This window comes from Nanorana parkeri, unplaced genomic scaffold (genome assembly GCF_000935625.1).
Source record: "Nanorana parkeri isolate BGI_ZX_2015 unplaced genomic scaffold, ASM93562v1 scaffold778, whole genome shotgun sequence".
NCBI lineage: Eukaryota > Metazoa > Chordata > Amphibia > Anura > Dicroglossidae > Nanorana > Nanorana parkeri.
In genome coordinates this window covers 104,542-124,948 of record NW_017307046.1, presented here as the reverse complement: position 1 = coordinate 124,948, position 20,407 = coordinate 104,542, and the positions used below count along the sequence as shown (strand labels likewise).

General features: G+C 40.2%; 1 protein-coding gene across 1 annotated transcript in view; it reads left to right on the top strand.

The window, feature by feature from the left end:
* The window catches only part of HMCN2 (hemicentin 2), a 196,004-nt gene that overhangs the window by 134,597 nt on the left and 41,000 nt on the right, over window positions 1–20,407 (top strand). The window contains exons 48-62 of the mRNA XM_018564746.1: window positions 1,444–1,530; window positions 3,434–3,625; window positions 3,707–3,880; window positions 5,592–5,705; window positions 7,100–7,242; window positions 7,852–8,002; window positions 10,284–10,499; window positions 11,477–11,590; window positions 14,060–14,247; window positions 14,492–14,588; window positions 16,018–16,179; window positions 16,948–17,061; window positions 17,584–17,783; window positions 19,248–19,329; window positions 19,572–19,703. Coding sequence (XP_018420248.1) covers window positions 1,444–1,530; window positions 3,434–3,625; window positions 3,707–3,880; window positions 5,592–5,705; window positions 7,100–7,242; window positions 7,852–8,002; window positions 10,284–10,499; window positions 11,477–11,590; window positions 14,060–14,247; window positions 14,492–14,588; window positions 16,018–16,179; window positions 16,948–17,061; window positions 17,584–17,783; window positions 19,248–19,329; window positions 19,572–19,703 — 2,166 coding nt within the window. The remainder of the gene's footprint in view (window positions 1–1,443; window positions 1,531–3,433; window positions 3,626–3,706; window positions 3,881–5,591; window positions 5,706–7,099; window positions 7,243–7,851; window positions 8,003–10,283; window positions 10,500–11,476; window positions 11,591–14,059; window positions 14,248–14,491; window positions 14,589–16,017; window positions 16,180–16,947; window positions 17,062–17,583; window positions 17,784–19,247; window positions 19,330–19,571; window positions 19,704–20,407) is intronic.

Below are 20,407 nucleotides of genomic sequence, written 5' to 3'. Positions count from 1 at the left end.
GAGAAACATGAAGACCCAGTGATGATGTCACTTTGTATAAAATAGGGTATGTAATGAAAATAGTTTTTATTTAAAAATGTCATGAGTATCTTGATGAGAGGGAGGAACGAGGGAGGGCAAAACATAAGCAGAATAAACCTCAGCTTTAAGAACTTTCAAATGATAATCTTCAGATATTTATGATGTACATGATGTACATGGTAAAAGCTATGCAATAATTTGTCTATGGATGCACTCTAAAGTAACCTGTAGACAGACTTTAGGTGCAAGGGAAGCCAAAGCCTATTTTTTTTTTTTTTTTTAAATTGTGCATAGAGTATATTAATCTTTTATTTTCCCTTTCTTACCTCAGCAAGCAGATACACTATTTAGCAGTGCAGGGTCTGAACTGAAGTCACTGCAGATTATCACTCCACAGGCTCCACCTTCCCCTCTGTACCTCTCTCTGTTGGAGTCCCACAAGGTTTTGTACTGGGCCCTCTTCTATTCTCATTCTACACTGCCTCTCTGGGTAATCTTATCCCATCATACGGCTTTCATTACCACCTCTATGCTAATGATACACAGATCTACCTCTCCTCACCGGATCTTTCCCCCAATCTGTTGGTTCGTGTAACTGATTGCCTATATACGCTGTTTCAAAATGGATGACCACCCGCTTCCTCAAACTGAAGCTCTCTAAGACCGAACCCATAGTGTTTCCTACCTCTAAGGTTAGCCCCATGTGCATCTCTCTTCAGGTTGATGGAGCTACCATTTCCTCTTCTCCGCAGGCACGATGCCTTGGCGTGCTTTTTGACACTGACCTCTCTTTTCTCCCCTTACATTCACTCTATCAGCTATTGCAGTAGAAAAATCCAGACGGGTCTAGCAGGGGAATATCTTCCTACTGACTTATTTAGCTGTGCGTGTAATCTGATCCCCTGCTATTCAGGTCTACGTGCATATCCAGGCTTTTCACAGTATAGCAGTAAACCAGGCTCCAGAAAACTTGTCGTACTGGCCTCACACTGGCCTCCTTCTGGCAGATAAGTGTGAACTATTCACACGTACTATATATTATTTTAAGTGACTAAAAATAATTTTATGGAAAAAAAAATAGTTTTTTTTCGTTCTTGCATACCGCTGTATAGCAACCTGTTCTAATATTATCTGAAAAAATAACCTGTTTTGTCACCCATGGAAACCAATTAGATTAGATTTCTGATGCAGGATGGAAAGTAAAGGGGGAGGGTTATTGTGTCCTTGTCCGTAATTTCAGCCCAAATCAGATTCCCGTTCCCAGTTTCAAGACTGTTTTCAGTTAGGAGTGCAATATCCTTCAGTTTTTGCAAACAATCACCATGTGCATTATTTGTGCCATTTGTATGCAATGTGTTAAATGTCTGCTGACCTCTGCTTTCACTTATTATGTTCTTCCTCATCTAACATTTGTCGTTGCAGTTCCTCCCACCATAGAGGATGATGAGAATGATAGAGATTACCAAGTGGCAGAGGGGAAACCTATTGTTCTTCGCTGCAGAGCTACAGGTGAGGATGACAGTAGGCTTTCTCTTCTTATTTATAGCAGGAACCTGGCATCATGGCAAATATGGCCTGCTGGCAAGAGTACTGGTTCCCAAATAGCCCACAATACGATCATTCACTATTCGACTTGTTTTCACAAGTCTAAATACATCTATAAAGAAATAAATGGGTACTTTGTAATCATATGGTCTGTCTGAAATATAAAAAAAAAAACTTTTGATACAAAAAAACTTTTCTGTTGTGTCTGCGGGACAGGGAGGGAAGGGTACATGCTCGATGGGTCACAGACAAAAAAAAAGTTAGGAATTCTGACCTTTCCCTACTACTCAAACGAATGCTTCAATACTGGTCAGATATACACAAATTTAGCATGTTGTTTTAGATAGGAGCAGTGTCAATGTTTTTTGTAAATATTTTATTTCAGTTGCCCTTACAAGTTGATGCTGTTTTGTTCAATTCATTTAAATGTATTGCTTGGACATGAGTATGTACCCTAGCTTAGCTGCCTATTTATAAAAAACTTCTTTTTTTTTTTTTGTCCTCTTATTGCCTCTTTTGCCCTGACATGGAAAGACATTTTAAAGTGCAGTAAATCACCTGCTATCACCATTAACCAGTGGGCTCAAATTATGCAAACCATATTGCAATATAGGAGACCAACACACACACCCACCCACCCCATAGTCTGCTATAAGCTGGTTAAAAAAAAAAAAAAAACATAAAACTCGTGAAGTTTTATAAAAACATTACGTTTTTATAAAATGAAGTGCTAGCCTCTCAGACTAGCTGCTAAGATAATCTAGAAGGTCAGTAGAAAGCTAAAAGGCTACATTTCTTGGAAAGGAGGGGTGAAAACACTTGAAATGAGCTCACAGATCTTTTATATAAGATGGATGTTTATATGTACAGCACGTGGATTTCTCTTTATGATGGTTTTGATAATCTGATGTTTGTAATTCTGATCATAAATTGGTTTGATCATAACTTGTCTGCTGTTGACTGGAACTTTATCACTTGTCATATTTTAAACCTGATTTTTGCAGAGGTTATCAGAAAAACAAAAAGGTTAAAATGAGTATGTGGATATATATACACTGAGTGGCCAGATTATTATGACCACCTGACGTTTGTAGGCAAATTAGCTATAATTTCGCGCTGAAGTTGCTAGAGGGCCAGACCATTATAAATAGGGAAGCAGGTTGTTTAACACGACAGTAGAAGTGATTTTATTCTGAAGAAATGGGTAAACAACGTGATTTAACAGCCTTTGAACGTGTGATGATTGTTGGCGCAAGCCATGGAGCGAGTATCGGCAAAACAGCAAAATTCTTTAAATGTTCAAGAGCAGCTATTGTTAAAGTGTTTAAAGACTGGACTGTCAGCCGAAAATCTGGGTCTGAACGTGCGAATTGTGGCCGTCAGCGACCAGACAATGTTAGGGCAGAACGGAGAGCGGCAAGGCTGGTACAAGACAACAGAAGAGCAACAGTGCAGTGTCATTTTTTTTTTTTTTTTTTAATTGCACCCTTGACTTGCAATCCATTATATAAAGGGACAGCTGGAGAAAGAATGTTGCTTCACTTTCCTCTTGGTTTTTGCTACCTTTTTGATAGCTCTGTCACTTTTTACCATTTTTTTTAGGGATAATTTCCCAATTACAACATCTCATTATGGTGCTTTATAAAAAAATGTAGGTGGGAAAGAGACTTGTGAAGTATTGTGAAACCATAGCGAATGCACATTGTGCTACTTAAGTTGCCCCTTGTGGTGATGTTCCTGTGTCTTCATCTTCTGTCTTTCTACCAGAAGATGATATGAAATCCTAGGGGTGATACATTGAAGTGTAGCTTTGTGGATGGCTCTATAGTTGGTTGAATTTTAAATATTAGATATTGCTCTTCTTCAGGTCACCCAGCTCCCCATATCACCTGGCTGCGAGATTCCCGGCCAGTACAAAGTGGAGATGGCATTCAGATATCAAACGATGGCACAGAACTACACATTCAAACTGCCAGTGTCTTCTCTGCTGGACATTACACATGCCTGGCCACTAATTCCGTTGCTGAAAGGAGCAAACACTTTGTGTTGACAGTGCTAGGTAAGGCTACTAATCATGTGATTTATTTAATTACTTACTGCTTGCCTTTCATGAGTTAAAGTGTATCTTCTGTGTCTGCAGTGAGTCCCACCATTTCTGGCAATCTTGACGATGGCACCAGTGAAGACGTTATAGTCGTTGTTAACAACCCTCTGTCGCTTGTCTGCGAGGCCCTTGGATTTCCCACTCCCACTGTTACCTGGTTAAAAAATGGAGAACCTTTTAAAGATTCAGCCAATGTGAAGACCATTCCAGGTAAATAGCTTAAAGTGGAACACCACTGAAAGCCTTTTGATATTGGCTAGCTCAGTGGCCTCTTTCACCGGGACAGGAAGTGAGGGGAAATTCTCTCCAATAGATATGCAGACTAAAATAACATACCTAAGAGCTGTTTTAACCCCTACCTACCCTGTCCATAAAATGTTTCACTTTAAAGAGGATCTATGATGCAAACCGAACACATAACTTATTCATGCAAGAGTATAATAAGAATACCTAAACTGTAATGAATAGTTACCGACACATTCAATAGGAAATGAAACATGGAAGATTCTCCCAAACTTAATGTCATTACAATACGATAAACCGTATTTCACCATCGATAGCCAATCAGAAATCTTTGTTTCACACTGGGAATTTTTGCAGTGTCAGGCAAGGCTTTCCTGATGTCTGGTACATGGGCATTCTCATTAATATTTTATCTGCCTTGATTATAACATTTTAAATACATCGCTAAAGGTGACTGTACAAGAGACTATAACACATAGCCAATAATATAATTATGGTATTGCTTTTCTGTGCTTTTGTAGACATAGTTTAAAGGGTTTCTAAACCCTCACGTTTTTTTGCATATATATGAGGCTAGCAAGCAGTAGATATATGCAAAAGTAAAAAAAAAAAAAAAGCCCGCTTTAAAAGCGGTTTAAACTTACCTGTGTCTTCGCCGCGCGCTCCCATCCGAAAATGCTCGGGCAGCCGCAAAGCACCCTGGGGCGGGCGGATGCGAAGTTTGGATTTTCGGCCGGGAGAGGAGGAGAGACACAAGATAAGTCTAGGGACGCGTGCACCCGCATGCAGACACCGTGGGACAGGAAGTGCCAGCAAGGACAGAGGAGCCAGCGCTGGATCGGAGACCCGCAGCAGGGCTGGTGAGAAGGGTGAAAAGGACAGGAAAGAAGTGGAAGATCGGATTAAGAAACATCATTTTAAGGTATGTGCTTTCATTAACATTGGGGGGAGGGAAAACTGTTTTTGACTTTAATGTCACTTTAATAATATTGATCTTAACCAGTTTATTTTATTTTTTTTTGCAGTCCACACTTTTATATTATTATTTAGCATGTAATTTGGTAAAGATTGTAGATTCCCTGTACTAAGAACTAGTTTAGAATATTGCTTGTACCTCATGGGCTACAATTCATAGCATTTCAAATCAAATACCATATGTTATGCTCTGACACTGGGCATCCCTAGTATTGTAACTGTGGTTTCATCATTGTGAGTAAGTGAATTACAGTTCCTAACAATCATCTTCTTTAAAGCACCCTCTGGCAGTTAACCCTCCTCTGCCTGATGCTGTTGCCAGAAAAGGCAACAGGTTCTGTGCCAAAACATAACAGGGCTAAGATCCCGGTGCTGTAAGCTACTGTTCTATGAGTCTGTTGTGTAAGTATGAATTAGCTGCCTTATCCACCAATCCCCTGTACATGAAAATAAACCATCTGGCATGATGTTGAGGCAGAGGCAACTGTTATTAATATATTACCTTCCCCAAACTCCCCTATAGTCTCTGGGGGATTACCCTTTGATGATGAACATTTGTAATGTACCTAGGAGCCCATAGGAGAAGATACTTGCAGTCCATGGTATAAATCACTGTAGTGTTGATGGAGGATGATTAATGGACCAAGCATATTATTTTTTTTAAAGTGACAAACTGTACTGTTTGTATTTTATTACGTTCTAGGAGGTCATGGGCTACAAATCCTCAATGCCAGACAAGAAGATGCTGGACAATACACCTGTATAGTGACCAATGAAATAGGAGAAGCCATTAGGAATTACGAAGTCAAAGTGTTTAGTAAGTCATTGTTAGATCTTGTATTTAGTACCATGTATCTCATATCACCTAATTTGTCCCTTGTTTTTCAAAATCCTTTCCATATTTCTGTTAAAAATAGTTTGAAATGAAAAATAAAAGACTGAATGTGGAATTATAAAGGGTTAGTCAGCCAGGTACAGTACACATATGACCTAGTGCTCCTACCTCCTGTCTGCAGAAATTCCAGTTCTTGCTTCTCATCCGGGAAGGAAGGTGGACCTTAACGGGAAGGGGCGTTTTTGCCTGAAATTAGGCTTTAAAGAGGCATATAGGCATGATACCGACCATTTACATTAGACATATGGGGTTTGGATGTCTTAACTATTCACCACAAGGTGAGTAAATGTGTAACAAAAACCACTAAATTTAAACAAAAAGCTAAATTGAAAATAAAACCCCCCTACCTCTTCATCCAGTCTGAGTTGATTGTCACCAATGACAGGAGTTATGGTCACACTACAACCTCTGGTACTTTATTTTCTTTTTTAATTTTTTTTTATTTAGATGCTCCTTATTAAAGATTTTAAACTTAACATTCTTCTACATATTCGAATAATGATAAATACATTTTTCACAAAGCATATTACAACAGAACAAAACATTACATCCACCGAAAAGAAAAGAAAACACACCCGCACTGGTTGAATAATTTCCAAATAAGAAGTATATATCAACTAGTATTTCCCATAGTATTATTTAACCATCTTAACCACATCAGCTCAAGTTTGTAAAGCTGGTTTCCCAGCCGATAGGTATAGTTTTCAAATCTCATATATTTATGTATTTCTGTTTTCCATTGCTTCACTGGTATTGGGGTATGCCATTTTTGAGCCAATAACTTACAGGCCAAACATAATACTCTTGTTACAACCAAAGATATATTCCCATCCATCTCTAAAGAATCATAACCCCACGGGATACCTGTTAAAGGTTCAACGTCTAGAGAAAACTCTTAGATAGCATTTAATGTAGAAATGACCCATGGCCAGTATATTTTACGCTTCGGGCATCTCCGTAGAAGATGAATCAGGCTGATGACTATTAGGACAATTTGGATTAGTACTGAAATTCAGTTTAAAAAGAAACCGGTGAGAAATTGCTTGAATAACCTGAATGGTGACTGAAGCTGACGGAGTTGCTGTTTGGACGACCTGCCTCTCTTCATTTTTTCACTTGAAGTTTGTAAAGCTGGGTGAGGCCTATAGGGCCAGCATTGACTTAATTTTGGCTGTGTCACAGGAATCAGCTGAAATTTGAGCCTTGTTTGGTCATCTTAACAGTTGGTATAATTGTGTCATTTCACATACAGTCCTTAGTGCAGAGGAAACCAAAATACTAAAAACTATCATTCTCATCCTGATTCTTCCCCTTAGTTCCCCCGCAGATCACAAAGGATGTCTCTGGAGATAATATCGGTGTGACAGAAGTGAAGACCAGAGTCAACAGCAGCCTAACCCTCCAATGCGAATCTTGGGCGGTGCCAAAGCCAAGTCTTCACTGGTATAAGGATGGACAGGTCAGAATTCGATGGATTTAGAGCAACAAATCTGGAATTCAAATGCCACCCTTTGCTTTCCAATGTTTCCATTGCAGGCTATAGGTCACATGACTCCACCATTCTTGAGTGACAAAAATTTTAAAAAAAGGGAACATTGGATATAATTAGCACAAACCCTTTTTCTGTCCTATTGAAGAGACAATGCAAGTCTATGAGTCAGTCAACATATATGTCTGCCCCTATGTGCATATATCATTGGCTGCCCCATGTGCATTGCACACAGTGTTAAATGTATCAATCAAGCGAATACCTTTTATGCACATATTTAGAACAATTATTGAAATAACTATATATTGCCTTCAAAACAGAGCAGCCACATACACTGAATTACATTGGGTGCATGGTTTGGGGATTGCCTCATTTGCCTATTAGCAGCCCTCCCATCTTCTAAAAGTTAGACAATTTCATTGGTAAATATTGAGAGATCTAGGCAGCTATTTGTGCATTTTTGGAAATAGTGGCATTGTAGATGATAACTGCAGGTTTTATAGCATTCCATTTTTTTTATGTTTTTCCTATTTGTTTGTAGGATTGGTTATTTCACCCACATTTGCTATTTATTTGCAGCTTCTAGAAAGTTCTGGCTCAATGCAGATCATTGGAGATGGGCACGTACTGCAGATCCAGCCTATCCGAGTGACCGACTCAGGGCGCTATACCTGCGTGGCCACTAATGTTGCTGGCGAGGATGAAAGAGAATTCCATGTGAATGTTCAAGGTTTGTATCAGCCAGCCAGCTATACATGTGGATAAGCTTACTATGAAGTTATATATGTCTTGTTTATTATGCTTATATTTAGGAGGTGCACAGAAATGAAATTTTCATAAGGAAACGAAACCTAAAATTAAAAAAAAGTCAGACCGAGACTGAACATTTTTTATTTTTACTGTTGGGGACTTCAGGGAAATATTAGGGGTCTAAACAGACCTCTAATATTTCCCGTATAAAATAGAAAAAGAGATTGAGAACACAGAGTCCTCAATCTCTTTTACTGCAGCCCCTGTTATAAATAAACAGGAAGCCTGTATACTGGGTGCTCCTGTTCATTCACAACTTGTGGTGATAGTATGTCCACAACCATGAATCAACAGGAAGTCATGTAGATAACTTCCCATTCATTCATAATTGGGGACAGAGTAAACACACTGAGGGCAACCAATCAGCATCCACCTTTCATTTTCAAATCTTAACTGAACAAACTAAAGAGAGAAACTGATAGGTTGTCATAGGCAACTGCTCCAGATTCTTCTGCTCCAGTTTTGATAAATTCCCCCCACTATGTCCTAAATTATTTTCAAACACTCAGAGATCTGGACGTGTATACACGCCCAGTTACATCCAAGAAGCTCCCGGCAGGCCGTGTATACACAGCGGCTGGCCGGGAGGTAGTTAATGCTTGTACCCGCTCTCCATCCTGTCATAGGAGGCTGAGTGAGCGGTGCGGGGAGGAGAGCTCGATCTCCTCTGACAGCTGACTCCTCCCCTGCACCGTGGGTCAGCCTCCTGTGACAGGTATCCCCACCCTCACACAGCCACACTCCTGATCTGTCACGGAAGGCTGAGCGGGACGGTGCGGGAGGAGAGCTCAGCCTCCTGTTACAGCTCTGACAGCTGTCTCCGCCCCCACGCCGCTCTCCTAATCTGTCACAGGAGGCTGAGCAGTGCGGGAGGAGAGACGCTGGCCGCTCACAACGCTCTCCTCCCCCGCACCGCTCTGTGACAGTTTCTCTCCTCCCCGCTGGATGCTGCACTGTGTTAGAGGGGACACAGAGCAGCGTCAAGCAGGGAGGAGAGAAACCAGGGATGCACCGCAATATCGGCTGAACGACGACACTTTCGGCATTTAGCCAAAAGTACAATTATCGTACGATATGTTTCGGCGCATCCCTACTTGTATTTCCTTGAAGTGCAACTGAAGCCGAAACACTTTTTGTTTTTGTTTTGGATAGCTTGGAGAGGGATTAGAATATCTATCGTGTTTTTATTGTTGTCTATGCCCCTGTTGGGGAGATTCATCCCCTCTATTTGTCCTGGTGACTGTTATCACTGAAAGTGAAAGAAAATCCAAAATTCTGGGTTGTCATCAGAACAAGGAAAGATGACACATCTACCAATGGAGACATTAGTTCTGGTGACCCTGCTGACTACCAAGGATTTCCTCTCTTGAAAGGAATTTCCTTTCACTTACTGTTATAGCTATTGGACAGGAAGTGAAATCTCCCTAATGTGACACAGATAGCAAAAAAAAAAAGTTGTCAGCGATATAACCCTCCCTTACTCTATCCAAAACTAAAAAAGATTTGGCTTCAGTTCTATTCAAAGTATCTGTAAACCCGTAATGCAAATGTGCACCACTGGCTCCCAATAATATTGTTCAATGTGTTCTTCTGATTTCAAAATAAATGAAATAAAAGTATAAAATGCCACATTGAATAAAAGTATTAGTACTGCCTATCGCTGCAAACTCTGGCTGTACTATTTAAAAAAAAATTATGTCTAGTGGGCTTTTGTGGGTGATAACAGCAGTTTCATGTTTGTTTTCCACAACATAATGTGCTGAAAAATGTATAGACCCTTCAATTCTTTTAATGTATTAAATATAGAGATTTGTAGATGGTAATTTGAGGGGGAGTAGACCGACACTGCAATCACTAGGTCTTCCTGCTTTACGGCTGTTAAGATATCAGGCACGCAGGAAGTATAATGATTTCCGTGAGTTGGCCCGACTCATAGACTTGCATTGTGAGAAGGAGCAGTAAAGCACAACCATTGTGTAGTGAGGTAAAATAGGAAGCAGACCATGTGTATTTAATGAATGATAATAGCTACCTCTATAGAAGGGGTTAGCAATGGCAGCCTCCACATTTCTATCCATACAGGTTTCCTTTAATACAGTCAAACCTAGCACACATTTTCTAAACCTCCTTCCCCCATGATAAATGATGACCTATCCTGTATTGTTTATCTAAATACAATTTTTTCACTTGTTCTTTCACAGTCCCCCCGATATTCCACAAGCCGGGGAGCCCCAGTGCTGCTTTAGAGTTGATGTATCGAGAAGATGAAGAAGACGAGGTGACCGAACACAGGGAGGTTGTTGCCTCGAATCCAATCTCCTTATACTGTGACACCAATGCTATCCCGCCACCCACCCTGACCTGGTACAAGGATGGACAGCCCATCACCCCTTCTGATGGATTTCTGGTGCTCCTGGGTAAGAGATCACCCATCATTCTGGAGAGATTTTTAATGCACATCTAAAGTTTTTTTTTGTTTTGGATAAAGTTCTCCTGTCACTTTTTTAATTGCTGTTTGTGTCTCTACTGGGTAGTTTAATTCTTGTGTGACCTGGTGGTCATTGTCAGTAGGTCAGAAAGGGAGAGAAAATCCAAATTTTGTCATCAGAAAAGGAATAAAGAAGATTTATTCCAATCAAGACAGATGTTCTTGTGAAAACTGTTTAAGAGGGGATTACATTTATTTGGGAGACATTCTCTTTTACTTTCTGTTGTGTCTATGGGATAGAAGATGAAGATAATTCTCTCTTATGGTGGACAGATGGTAAAAGCATTACCAGGAAGATTAGCTATTCTCTAATCTATCCAAAACTAAAACACTCCTTTTGACATTAGATATACTTTAGTGTCCTGTATATGTACAGTTATGTTTTTTGCATCTGCCAGTTTTGTAGACTGTATTCTTGTTCATGCTTACTAATTCTGATTTGGGATGAGCTCAGGTTTGGACTGAACCTGTTCTGAACCTGAGCTCCTCTGAATCCGAAAGCTACATGCTGCTACCCGCCCAATCAGCCAGGTATTGCCCACCCTGCAGCTGCACATAAACAAAAGAGCTGGATACTTTTGCTGACGTCATTGACCTTGTATAGCCATGTGGCCATATAAGGTCAATAGCATCACTGCATCACACCCCTTTGCTTATGTGCATCTGTGGGCAGGAATTCGCTGGACACAGCTGATTGGGCAACAACAGAAGGAGCTTCCTTTCATGTTCAGAGGAGCTCAGGTTGGGACCGTGGAGTCTGAGTTTATCCCTAATTCTGACAACAAAATGGCAGCCTTTGCTGTTTGTAGAAGAAAAGTGCATTTTAAAAAGAGTTTTAACTGATGTGCTTTTGTTTGCTTTGCTTTTTTCATTAAATTGCCCTAATCATATTCCATTTTGTTTTAGAGGGTCGTGTCTTACAGATACCCATGTCCCGGGTAGAGCATGCTGGGAAATACACTTGTGAGGCATCTAATGAAGCAGGAGAGGACAGACTACATTACGACCTGGTTGTTCTCAGTGAGTAATTTTAGTAATAAATGCTATGAAAGTGGTTGACGATCTCACTGCACATAAAATGCATCCCTTAGAGCAGGGGTGGCAAACTCAGGCCCTCCAGCTGTGGTGAAATTACAAATCCCATGATGCATCTGCCTCTGCGAGTCGTGGCTGTGAGAATCTTGCAAAGCCTCAAGGGACTTGTAGTTCCACAACAGCTGGAGGGCCGGAGTTTGCAACCACTGCCTTAGAGGTATTAATATTATATTTTGTTTATACAGTACTGATATATTACATAGCATAGCATACAGTAGGGTATACACTAAACAGGCACACATTGTTTATAATGTGAAACATAAGGAACAGTGGGGCTGATTTAGTAAAGAAGTAGACAATGTTTAATTTTGTAGAGTTCACTTAGCTTAGTAAATAAGGCATAACAGCTAATTTTTTTTACATTTCTCTTGCACATGACTACCTTTTTGCACTAAGCTGAGTAAACATGAACTATTCCTTCAGTCACCTAATCCCATATATGTAACAGGGAACAAATGGCATGTCAGAGGGCGGGAAGCGCATGTTACGTAGAGTATACATATTGATATAGTTGTGTTAAAAAAGACACATGTCCATCAAGTTCACCAAAAAAAACAAAAAACATTTTTATCCAAAGAATCTTAAAGGAGAACTATGGGGTAACCTTTTTTTCCCATAGTTCTCTTTAGGGTCAGGGGAGGACATATACTAACATCCTCCCCTGACCCAAAACTCATTATATACCGGGCTATTGCCCGCTATGTGCTGACAGCGCAGCAGCCGGGACGGATCCCGACAATACTGTTGAGATCTACCCTGCTGGCTGATTGACGGCTGGCTCTGCCTATCTAGAGGCATAGTCAGCTATGCCCGCCCCTCCCCCGTCTGTCCCTCAAGTCAGCGCTGCGAGATTGGAGGGGTGAATCCCTGCAGGGAGTGGTAACTGACAGTCACCACTCTCTGCAGGGAGATGATCACGGGATGTTTTCGCTCACTTACCGATCAATAGAGCTGACATATGACACTTTCAGTGTCGCACATCGGCTCTAACTATGGGCATGAGTGTAATTCACTCACTCCATAGTTCTCCTTTATACCTGCAGTTGATCTAGAGAAAGCCAAAAATGCCATAGAAGCATGGTCTAGTTTGCTCAAATGGTTAAATGGTATTAATGTAAAACAAAGGCTAGAAATAAAATAAGAATAGCAGTAAAATAAGTTGGGGAGAAAGGGTGGAAGTAGTTAATTAGGGCTCATTAGTGTTCACTTAGAAAGCAGTACAAAGTACTGAAATTTATTTAAAATGTATTTCCACATTTGCAGGCAAAATTGAGAAATCCCCTCTATATGTTTTATGTGTTACTATTCACACAGACCATAAAATAATAAAAACATCTAAAAGGTAAGAATTTTTTGTTGTTGCAGCAACTTGGCCGAATCCAATTTTTGTCTGAGCACCTTCACATTGATGGGTCCTTATTGAAAGACTTAGGACTGAAACTTAAGAATTGTGTTTTTCTCATTAATATTATTAACATACACTGGCAAAGCCAGCATTGTAATCCTTTATTCTTCACCCCTTACAACTCCTCCTATCATTACAAAGGAGGAAAAACAAGAAGAAATGTTAACCCTTAAGAAGCCAAGAAACCCTAGTAACCCCAAGTAAAAGCAATTTAAACTTTGAGAAATATTTTTTAATATATGTTTTTAGCTTATGCTATGTGCATGGGAACATGTAACAAATGTAAAATAGTTGTTATTCTAATTTGGCTGCAACAGTGGAAATACACTTTAGATGATAAAGGTCCATATATAGCCAGTAGTTGTTAGTCACATTTAACTGTACCTGTCCTGTCATGCTGAAGCCTTGTAGCTTATCAAAGCCACTTAAGTTGAAATGAATCTCAGGAGCATAAGCCAGCATTTTTTTTACTTGTAGGGTTTCTTTAACTATTATCATATGCAGAATAAAAGGTCACACCTTACATCTCTATATCAATAAAATAGTAAATCCAATGTAACAATACATTTGTTACACTGTATTACTTGATGACATTTGATGACTATCTGCAAGTGTCAGTTTACACAGGGGCAGCTGCATTTTGAGAGCTGTTTCTGCTATGTAATGCATAGCAATTCCTGGCTGTCTTGTTGACAGCCCATATTATCAGTGGGAGGAGTAACAGAAGAGGGAGAACAGTAAAACTTAAACCGGTCATACACCTATAGATTATCTGCAGATTTTCTATGTTCAGATGGAAAAAGTGCAACAGATTCCTCCATCTACGCTAAACTGTTTGGACGGAGGAATCTCCCACTACATTTTTAATGGTTAAAAACTCGAGTATTTCTCAGTATTTCAGATAAATCAAGTTTACATACACATTAGGCAATTATGGCCTGCTCTGCATATCCTAACTTCATGCTACCATTTTGTATCCACCATTTCAGCTCCTCCTGTCATTCTTGGAGAAGTGGATGGATTAATACAAGAGGTGTCTGTTATATACAATGAAACTGCAGAACTTGTGTGTGAGGCAACAGGTTTTCCTCCACCAACAGTCACCTGGCTGAGAAACGGGCTGATTCTGTCTACCGGTGACCAGTACGAGATCCTAGATGAGGGGAAACGACTGCAGGTAAAGGCTGCTACTTAAAACAAACCTGTTGTCAGCACGGCTTTAGATTTCTCTGTATTGTGCATGAGCATAGCCTCCGTTATCTGTCAGAGGATCACTGGTCTTTCCCCAGGTTTCCCATTACATAGTACCTTTAATAAGCTTCAGGTCTTATTAAGCCCTGGAGTAATAGACTAATCAATATAAGTATGTAAAGGTCTTCTTTGACTTCATTCGATGATTTGACTATTCTTTATCTTCACAGATTCACTCAGTTGAGGTCTCTGATATAGACAGCTATGTATGCGTTGCAGAGAATCCAGCTGGCTTTACGGAGAGACTCTTCACTTTAATGGTTCATGGTATGAATAGTGGTCAACTTTCATTAAGATTGAGGGTTCTTTTTCATACTAATACTTAACCCACTACTTTATCTCATCGTTGACCATAGCCCTCTGCATGTATTGGAAAAAGACAACACATTGACCATAATTGAAATCATGTTCATGGTAATGCTTATTAGAGCCATGGGTTCAATAGGCTAAGCTGGACAGCCCACATTGCCCTTTGCCTGGCCACATGCTCTTTCTTGCCTGATGACTTCACTGGATTGGGTACTTATGTGGATAACCTTTGGAAGGCTCTGGCAGAAGATGATCCAGGTGCTCCTACCCAGTAAAAAGTCACAGAGCTGACCAACAGAGTCAAAGGCTATCACTATTAATTCCAATATCTGAACTCTCCTTGTATTAGACATGACAGGAAGGTGCATACAGCATTAAAAGCATTGTAAGAGGTTTTAACTATTGTTCACCTTACAATTTTCCATTGGAAATCTTTGTTGCTGCCAAGAACCCTCTTTCGATTTTAGCTGATATACCCCATCATGCGCAGACCATGTTAGCAATACTAACTCATGTTAGCAATACTAACTCAACTAACTTCGTTGACCGACAGAACGGATTTTCGTTTGCGCATGTTCAGTGTTCTTGTTGCGAGTTGTTTCGTACGAAAATGCCACTAATCCATTGATTTCAATTCGGTTCCAAAAGGTTTTCCAGCCTGTCTGATAGACGAAATCTGGCCCGTTGTATAGTAATTGTGATCGTTCACTTTCCATCAACTGGCCGATTATCGTACGAAAACCCCGATCGCGGTCAATTTTTGAACGATAATCGTAAGCTGTATGGGCACCTTTTTATATATGTTTTAGTCTCTGTGCCTGTTAAGGAGATCTCCCCTCCCTTCCTGTTCAGACAGAAAGTAGGAGATCTCTCCAATACACAGACTGTAATGAAAACCTAACTAACCCTTCACCACTATCTAGAATAAAGTAACAAATGTTTGTGCTGTACTTGTTGTCATCTTTCCTGTCTGTATTATATCTTTGCAAAAACTGAAGAACGTTTTTTTCTTTGCACATAAAAATGTTTTGATTGAAAATAATACTTGCACATTGGTACCTATGGAGGAGGGAAGGGGCAGTGCTATAGGCTCTGACTTGTCTCAGAGCAATTGATAGGGAAAAGCTGGAACAATCCTTCTGAATGCACCTTTTGTTCATTAGTAAGATATGTACTTGTTTGTAACTTCTTCCCAAAATGTGGAAAGTTTCCTTTAATGGTATTCAGTATTTTTATAAAGTGACACAATTTAATGTTTAGGTAACCTATAGATGACAGTTTTGTGTACATCAGATGTCCCCAATGAGTTGATCAATAGACCAATAAAACTTATTCACAAGTCATTTGGAAAGTTCTTAAAATTATTTGTTTCAACTCTGAATTTTAGTTCTACCCAGAATATTTGGTGCAAAGAGTGAGAACGTCAGCGCTATCCTCCACACCTCCATCTCCATTGTGTGCGATGTTCAGTCTCACCCCACCCCTGAGATAACCTGGTACAAAGATGGACAAGTCCTGCATCCCGGAAGAGGATACCTTATCATGCCAGGTACTTAATGTTCACACCATCATGGGGTTACATGCCCCACCCACAACAGAACTGTTACTAAGAGAGTTCACATAACTTTTCGGCTGTATCCTCAATAACTGGAGGAGGCTGCTCAGCCTTAGCTTGGTGACTACAGAATGTAGATATTGTTACACTGTGAGAGTCCATATCTTTAGAAGTGAAGACACTGGCCACTACGGGACACTTGACATCCAGAAGCAGAATTAGGTGGATGACAGTAGTGATGAGAAATCATAGCGAGGAATCCCAGGAGTTTCAGCAGCCCAGTTAACTTGTAGGTGTAATTCCTTTTTCTCCATGCCTGCACACAGACCCACCATACTGCATGCCATTCTGTCTTCCATAGCAATACATAGGTAGTGGTGGTTGTGGGCTGCAAAGAGGAATGCCTTGATTTTCAGCAGCTCAGTTAATGGACAGCCATTATCTATTTCTGCCAATACATGGTCCCACAGTACATCATGCCATTATTCTTCCCATAGGCAGTGGTGCTTGTGGACTGCAAAGAGGATTCCCAAAACTCTTAGCAGCTCAGTTGCCATACAGTCATTGTCCCTTTCTCTGTATACTTCTTAGTATCAGGTATATCCTGGCATTAGCTATCACCCTAGCAATCATATGGGTCAAGTGCACACAAAAGGTTTGGTGTCTGTATGAAAGGACATCATCATTCAAAGACAGCATCGAGACTGAATATTGCTTTGGGTGTAGACAGCATTGAACTTGCTATTGTTTATTGTTCTTCAGGTGGGCAAGTGCTACAGATTGCTCGAGTTCAGCTCTCCAACCAAGGAATATATATGTGCAGAGCTCAGAATCCAGCTGGAGCAGATGACAAGCACATTCATCTCACCGTCCATGGTAAGAGAGAGACCTATTGTTGGTTATTGTTTAATTCACAACTCCAGCCAAACCTTTTTGGTGTGGAAAGTTTTGTTAGTTTTACTTATTGATTTCTCTGTCCACTTTAATGGGGGCTTCCAATTCTGCTTTCTGCCTGGCACAACCTGGGCAGCATGTGAAGGGAAATCACCCCAGTGGGGACACACACAGCAATAAAACCTAATATAGGATTTACCCATTCCCCACTGCACTAGAAAAACTGCTGCCTGTGTTTTTATTTCACCTTACTTCCTGTTGCTAAACTGGGACACAGATAACAATAAAAACTTGACAAATTATGCTTTTACAATAGTAGTTATATGGTGTGAAATGACCTCTATGCAGTCTGTAAATATAGATTCCTATACTACTACAGAACCAAGATAGTTTAAACGTATGTAACTTTGTTCTTCAGCCTATTGCTCTGTGTGAGCTCCATATTTCCCTCAGCACAGGTTTCCTGTTGTACAGTCAAAAATAACATATAACGTTCTTATTTAGCTCCACCCAGTATCAGAGAACCACCCAATGGAGCCAAAGAAACAGTTCTCCGTGTTGGCAGAACCCTTACATTGCTGTGCGAGTCTGAGGCTCTCTCCCAGCCGGCTGTCACTTGGTATAAGAATGGGCAAGTGCTCCCAAGTGGTGGCAATGTGTTTACCTTCAACAGTGGCCAGAGACTGGAAATACAGAATGTCCAGGTAAGAACTTACAAGTCTTTCTTAGTTGAATATAAACATGTAAAAAATAAACTCACCAAAACCAGCCCCCTCTGAAAAATGTCGCCTTTAAAATGGTAGGATCGGTGTTACAAAGCAAAACTCTGTTGGAGGCAGCCATTCCCTATCTGACGTTCTTTATGCTAGTTAAAAATGTATTATCTTTTGCTTGATGTTTTCTTCCTGTTTTTTCACTTGCATAACTAAGATTTTCATACCATTATAATTAACATATTTACATTCATAACTTCAATTGATTGAAAGTAGTCAAAGCCTTCACGAATAATTCAGGAGCCACTGTCACACTCGGAGCTGCTGGGTGGAGTGTTGCACGGCAGACACTTCTCTCCAACAACAAGGCCTATAAGCAGAAACAAGTCCAGCACTTGTAACAAAATAGGTCTTTTTAATTGAAACATCAAGCAGAATGAAACCAATGCAACCACGCCTTATTAATGTTCCAGCTATTTCCTGGCCTTAATCATAGCAAAAATGTTATAAAGTTTATAGATTTTCTTTACATGGACTACATCAATTCGCATTTTTATATTATTGTCAGTATAGTATAAATATAGTTAGATTTTTTAGTTACGTAAATACGAATGTTTGTATATGCATAACATGTATTCTTAAATCCGATCAAGGTGGCTTTCTACTCTTTTTCACATGTGTGCTTTTCCATCCTTATCTGCTTTAAATAAATGTAATTTGTGCTTGGCTCATGCAGGGCAAAGCAACAGGTTCACTTTAATGCCCCTTTACCCAGCAGGATACTCGCCTTCCTTTTATTGCCATGGTGTTCTGTTCAGTCTTCGGGAGTGAAGGGAAAGCCCTGTGTTTCAAAGTCACTGGAGTCATAGCATGCACAGGGCTATGGACTCCCTTTGCCCAGTGCTGTCACATGTAGTGAGTCACATGTTTTACCATACTTGGCAGCATTGCGGTTTTTTCCAGTGCAGAATGGAGTAAGGGGAACCGCAGAAGTGTCACTTATATATGCTGCAGAGGAAGAGGTCATTAAAGCAAACCTGTTGCTTTGCCCTGAAATAGATAAAGAACAGGTTTGCTCGAAGAAAACCTGTTGTTTACAAAGCTCCGAAGCTCAATTTGAAATTTACTCACACACAAGTAAATTAATCAAAGTAGTGACTCCTTTGTAGTGCAGCCTCCAAGGTTACAATGAAAGACTGTATATCTGAAGGAGACAGACTCTGCTGTGCTCTCTTTAGAAAACCAATAATGCTCTGGGAATCCTGTGCCATGGCTGCACCTGTGTTAAATATCTATTTGTAAAACATAAAGATTTTACATAAACAGTAATAAAACATCAGTTTACAGTCTTTAAAAATTGAAATGATGTACATAAAACCCAAATCCATTATAGTAATATACAATTTGTATTTTATGGTCCGTCCTGTTGTACTGTATCCTCTACTTATTTCTCAGGCATCAGATAAAGGTGTCTACACCTGCAGGATGAGCAATGTAGCCGGTGAGGCTGAGCTGACCTACACAGTGATCATTCAGGGTGAGTGAGTAACAAAGGTCTACAGCAGTTCCCTGACAAGCAGCAATACTATTACTCTACTTGTCAAGGTACTGGCTCTGTTTTGTCTAATATATACATATACATATATATATATCTATATATAGATATATCTATATCTATATATAGATATGGATATATCTATATATACATACATACATATACAGTACATACACACACTATATAAAAAAGTATAATTGTTCATGTAACTTCTTTTCCTGCAGTGCCTGCTTCTATCATTCACCCACAGAATGAGACCATGCAGCTTACTGTTGGAAATTCCATAGTCTTATCATGTGAAGCAGAAGGCTCTCCCCCACCCAAGATCACATGGCTGAAGGATGGGCAACCATTGGGTAAGTGCAATGCAAAGATGTGATATCAAATGCCCAAATAGGTCTTCAATGAAAGGTTACACTTCCTGTTATGTGTACTTGCTGCATTGGGACAGCTGCATTGTTTAGCAATACTTGAGGGCAATTGGCTGTGTATTTGTCTGGACCCATTGAGTAATCAACAAGGCTGAGTTGGCTTTTGTGGAATGACACATATAGAGACCTGTATCTAAAACGAAGTACATCTTCAAACAGCTGATGAGTGTGCTGTGTCTGGACCACACACAACCCTTGGCCTGCTGCACAATGGCTGCGTATAATTAAATACCTGTTTAGGAGGGACAGAGGTGGGAGAAGAGGGGGGGGGTGTTTGCATTTACGTAAAAAATAATCTATATGTGCATATAAGGGACGATATCACGTCAAATAATGGGGAAGACGTGGAAACTCTATGGCTGGAGCTAGATATGACGGACGCTAGCCGTAAACTTCTCGTGGGTATTTGCTATAAACCTCCAAATATAGGGGAAGAGGAAGAAGTCAATCTTCACTCACAGATAGGAATAGCTGGGAGAGAGGGCAATGTAGTCGTGATGGGTGACTTCAATTACCCAGACATAAATTGGGCCAATGGAACTTCGGGTTCGGCAAAGGCGGGGCGATTTCTAAACATGTTGCGCGACAACTTCATGGACCAGATGGTGGAGACTCCTACCAGAAAAAAT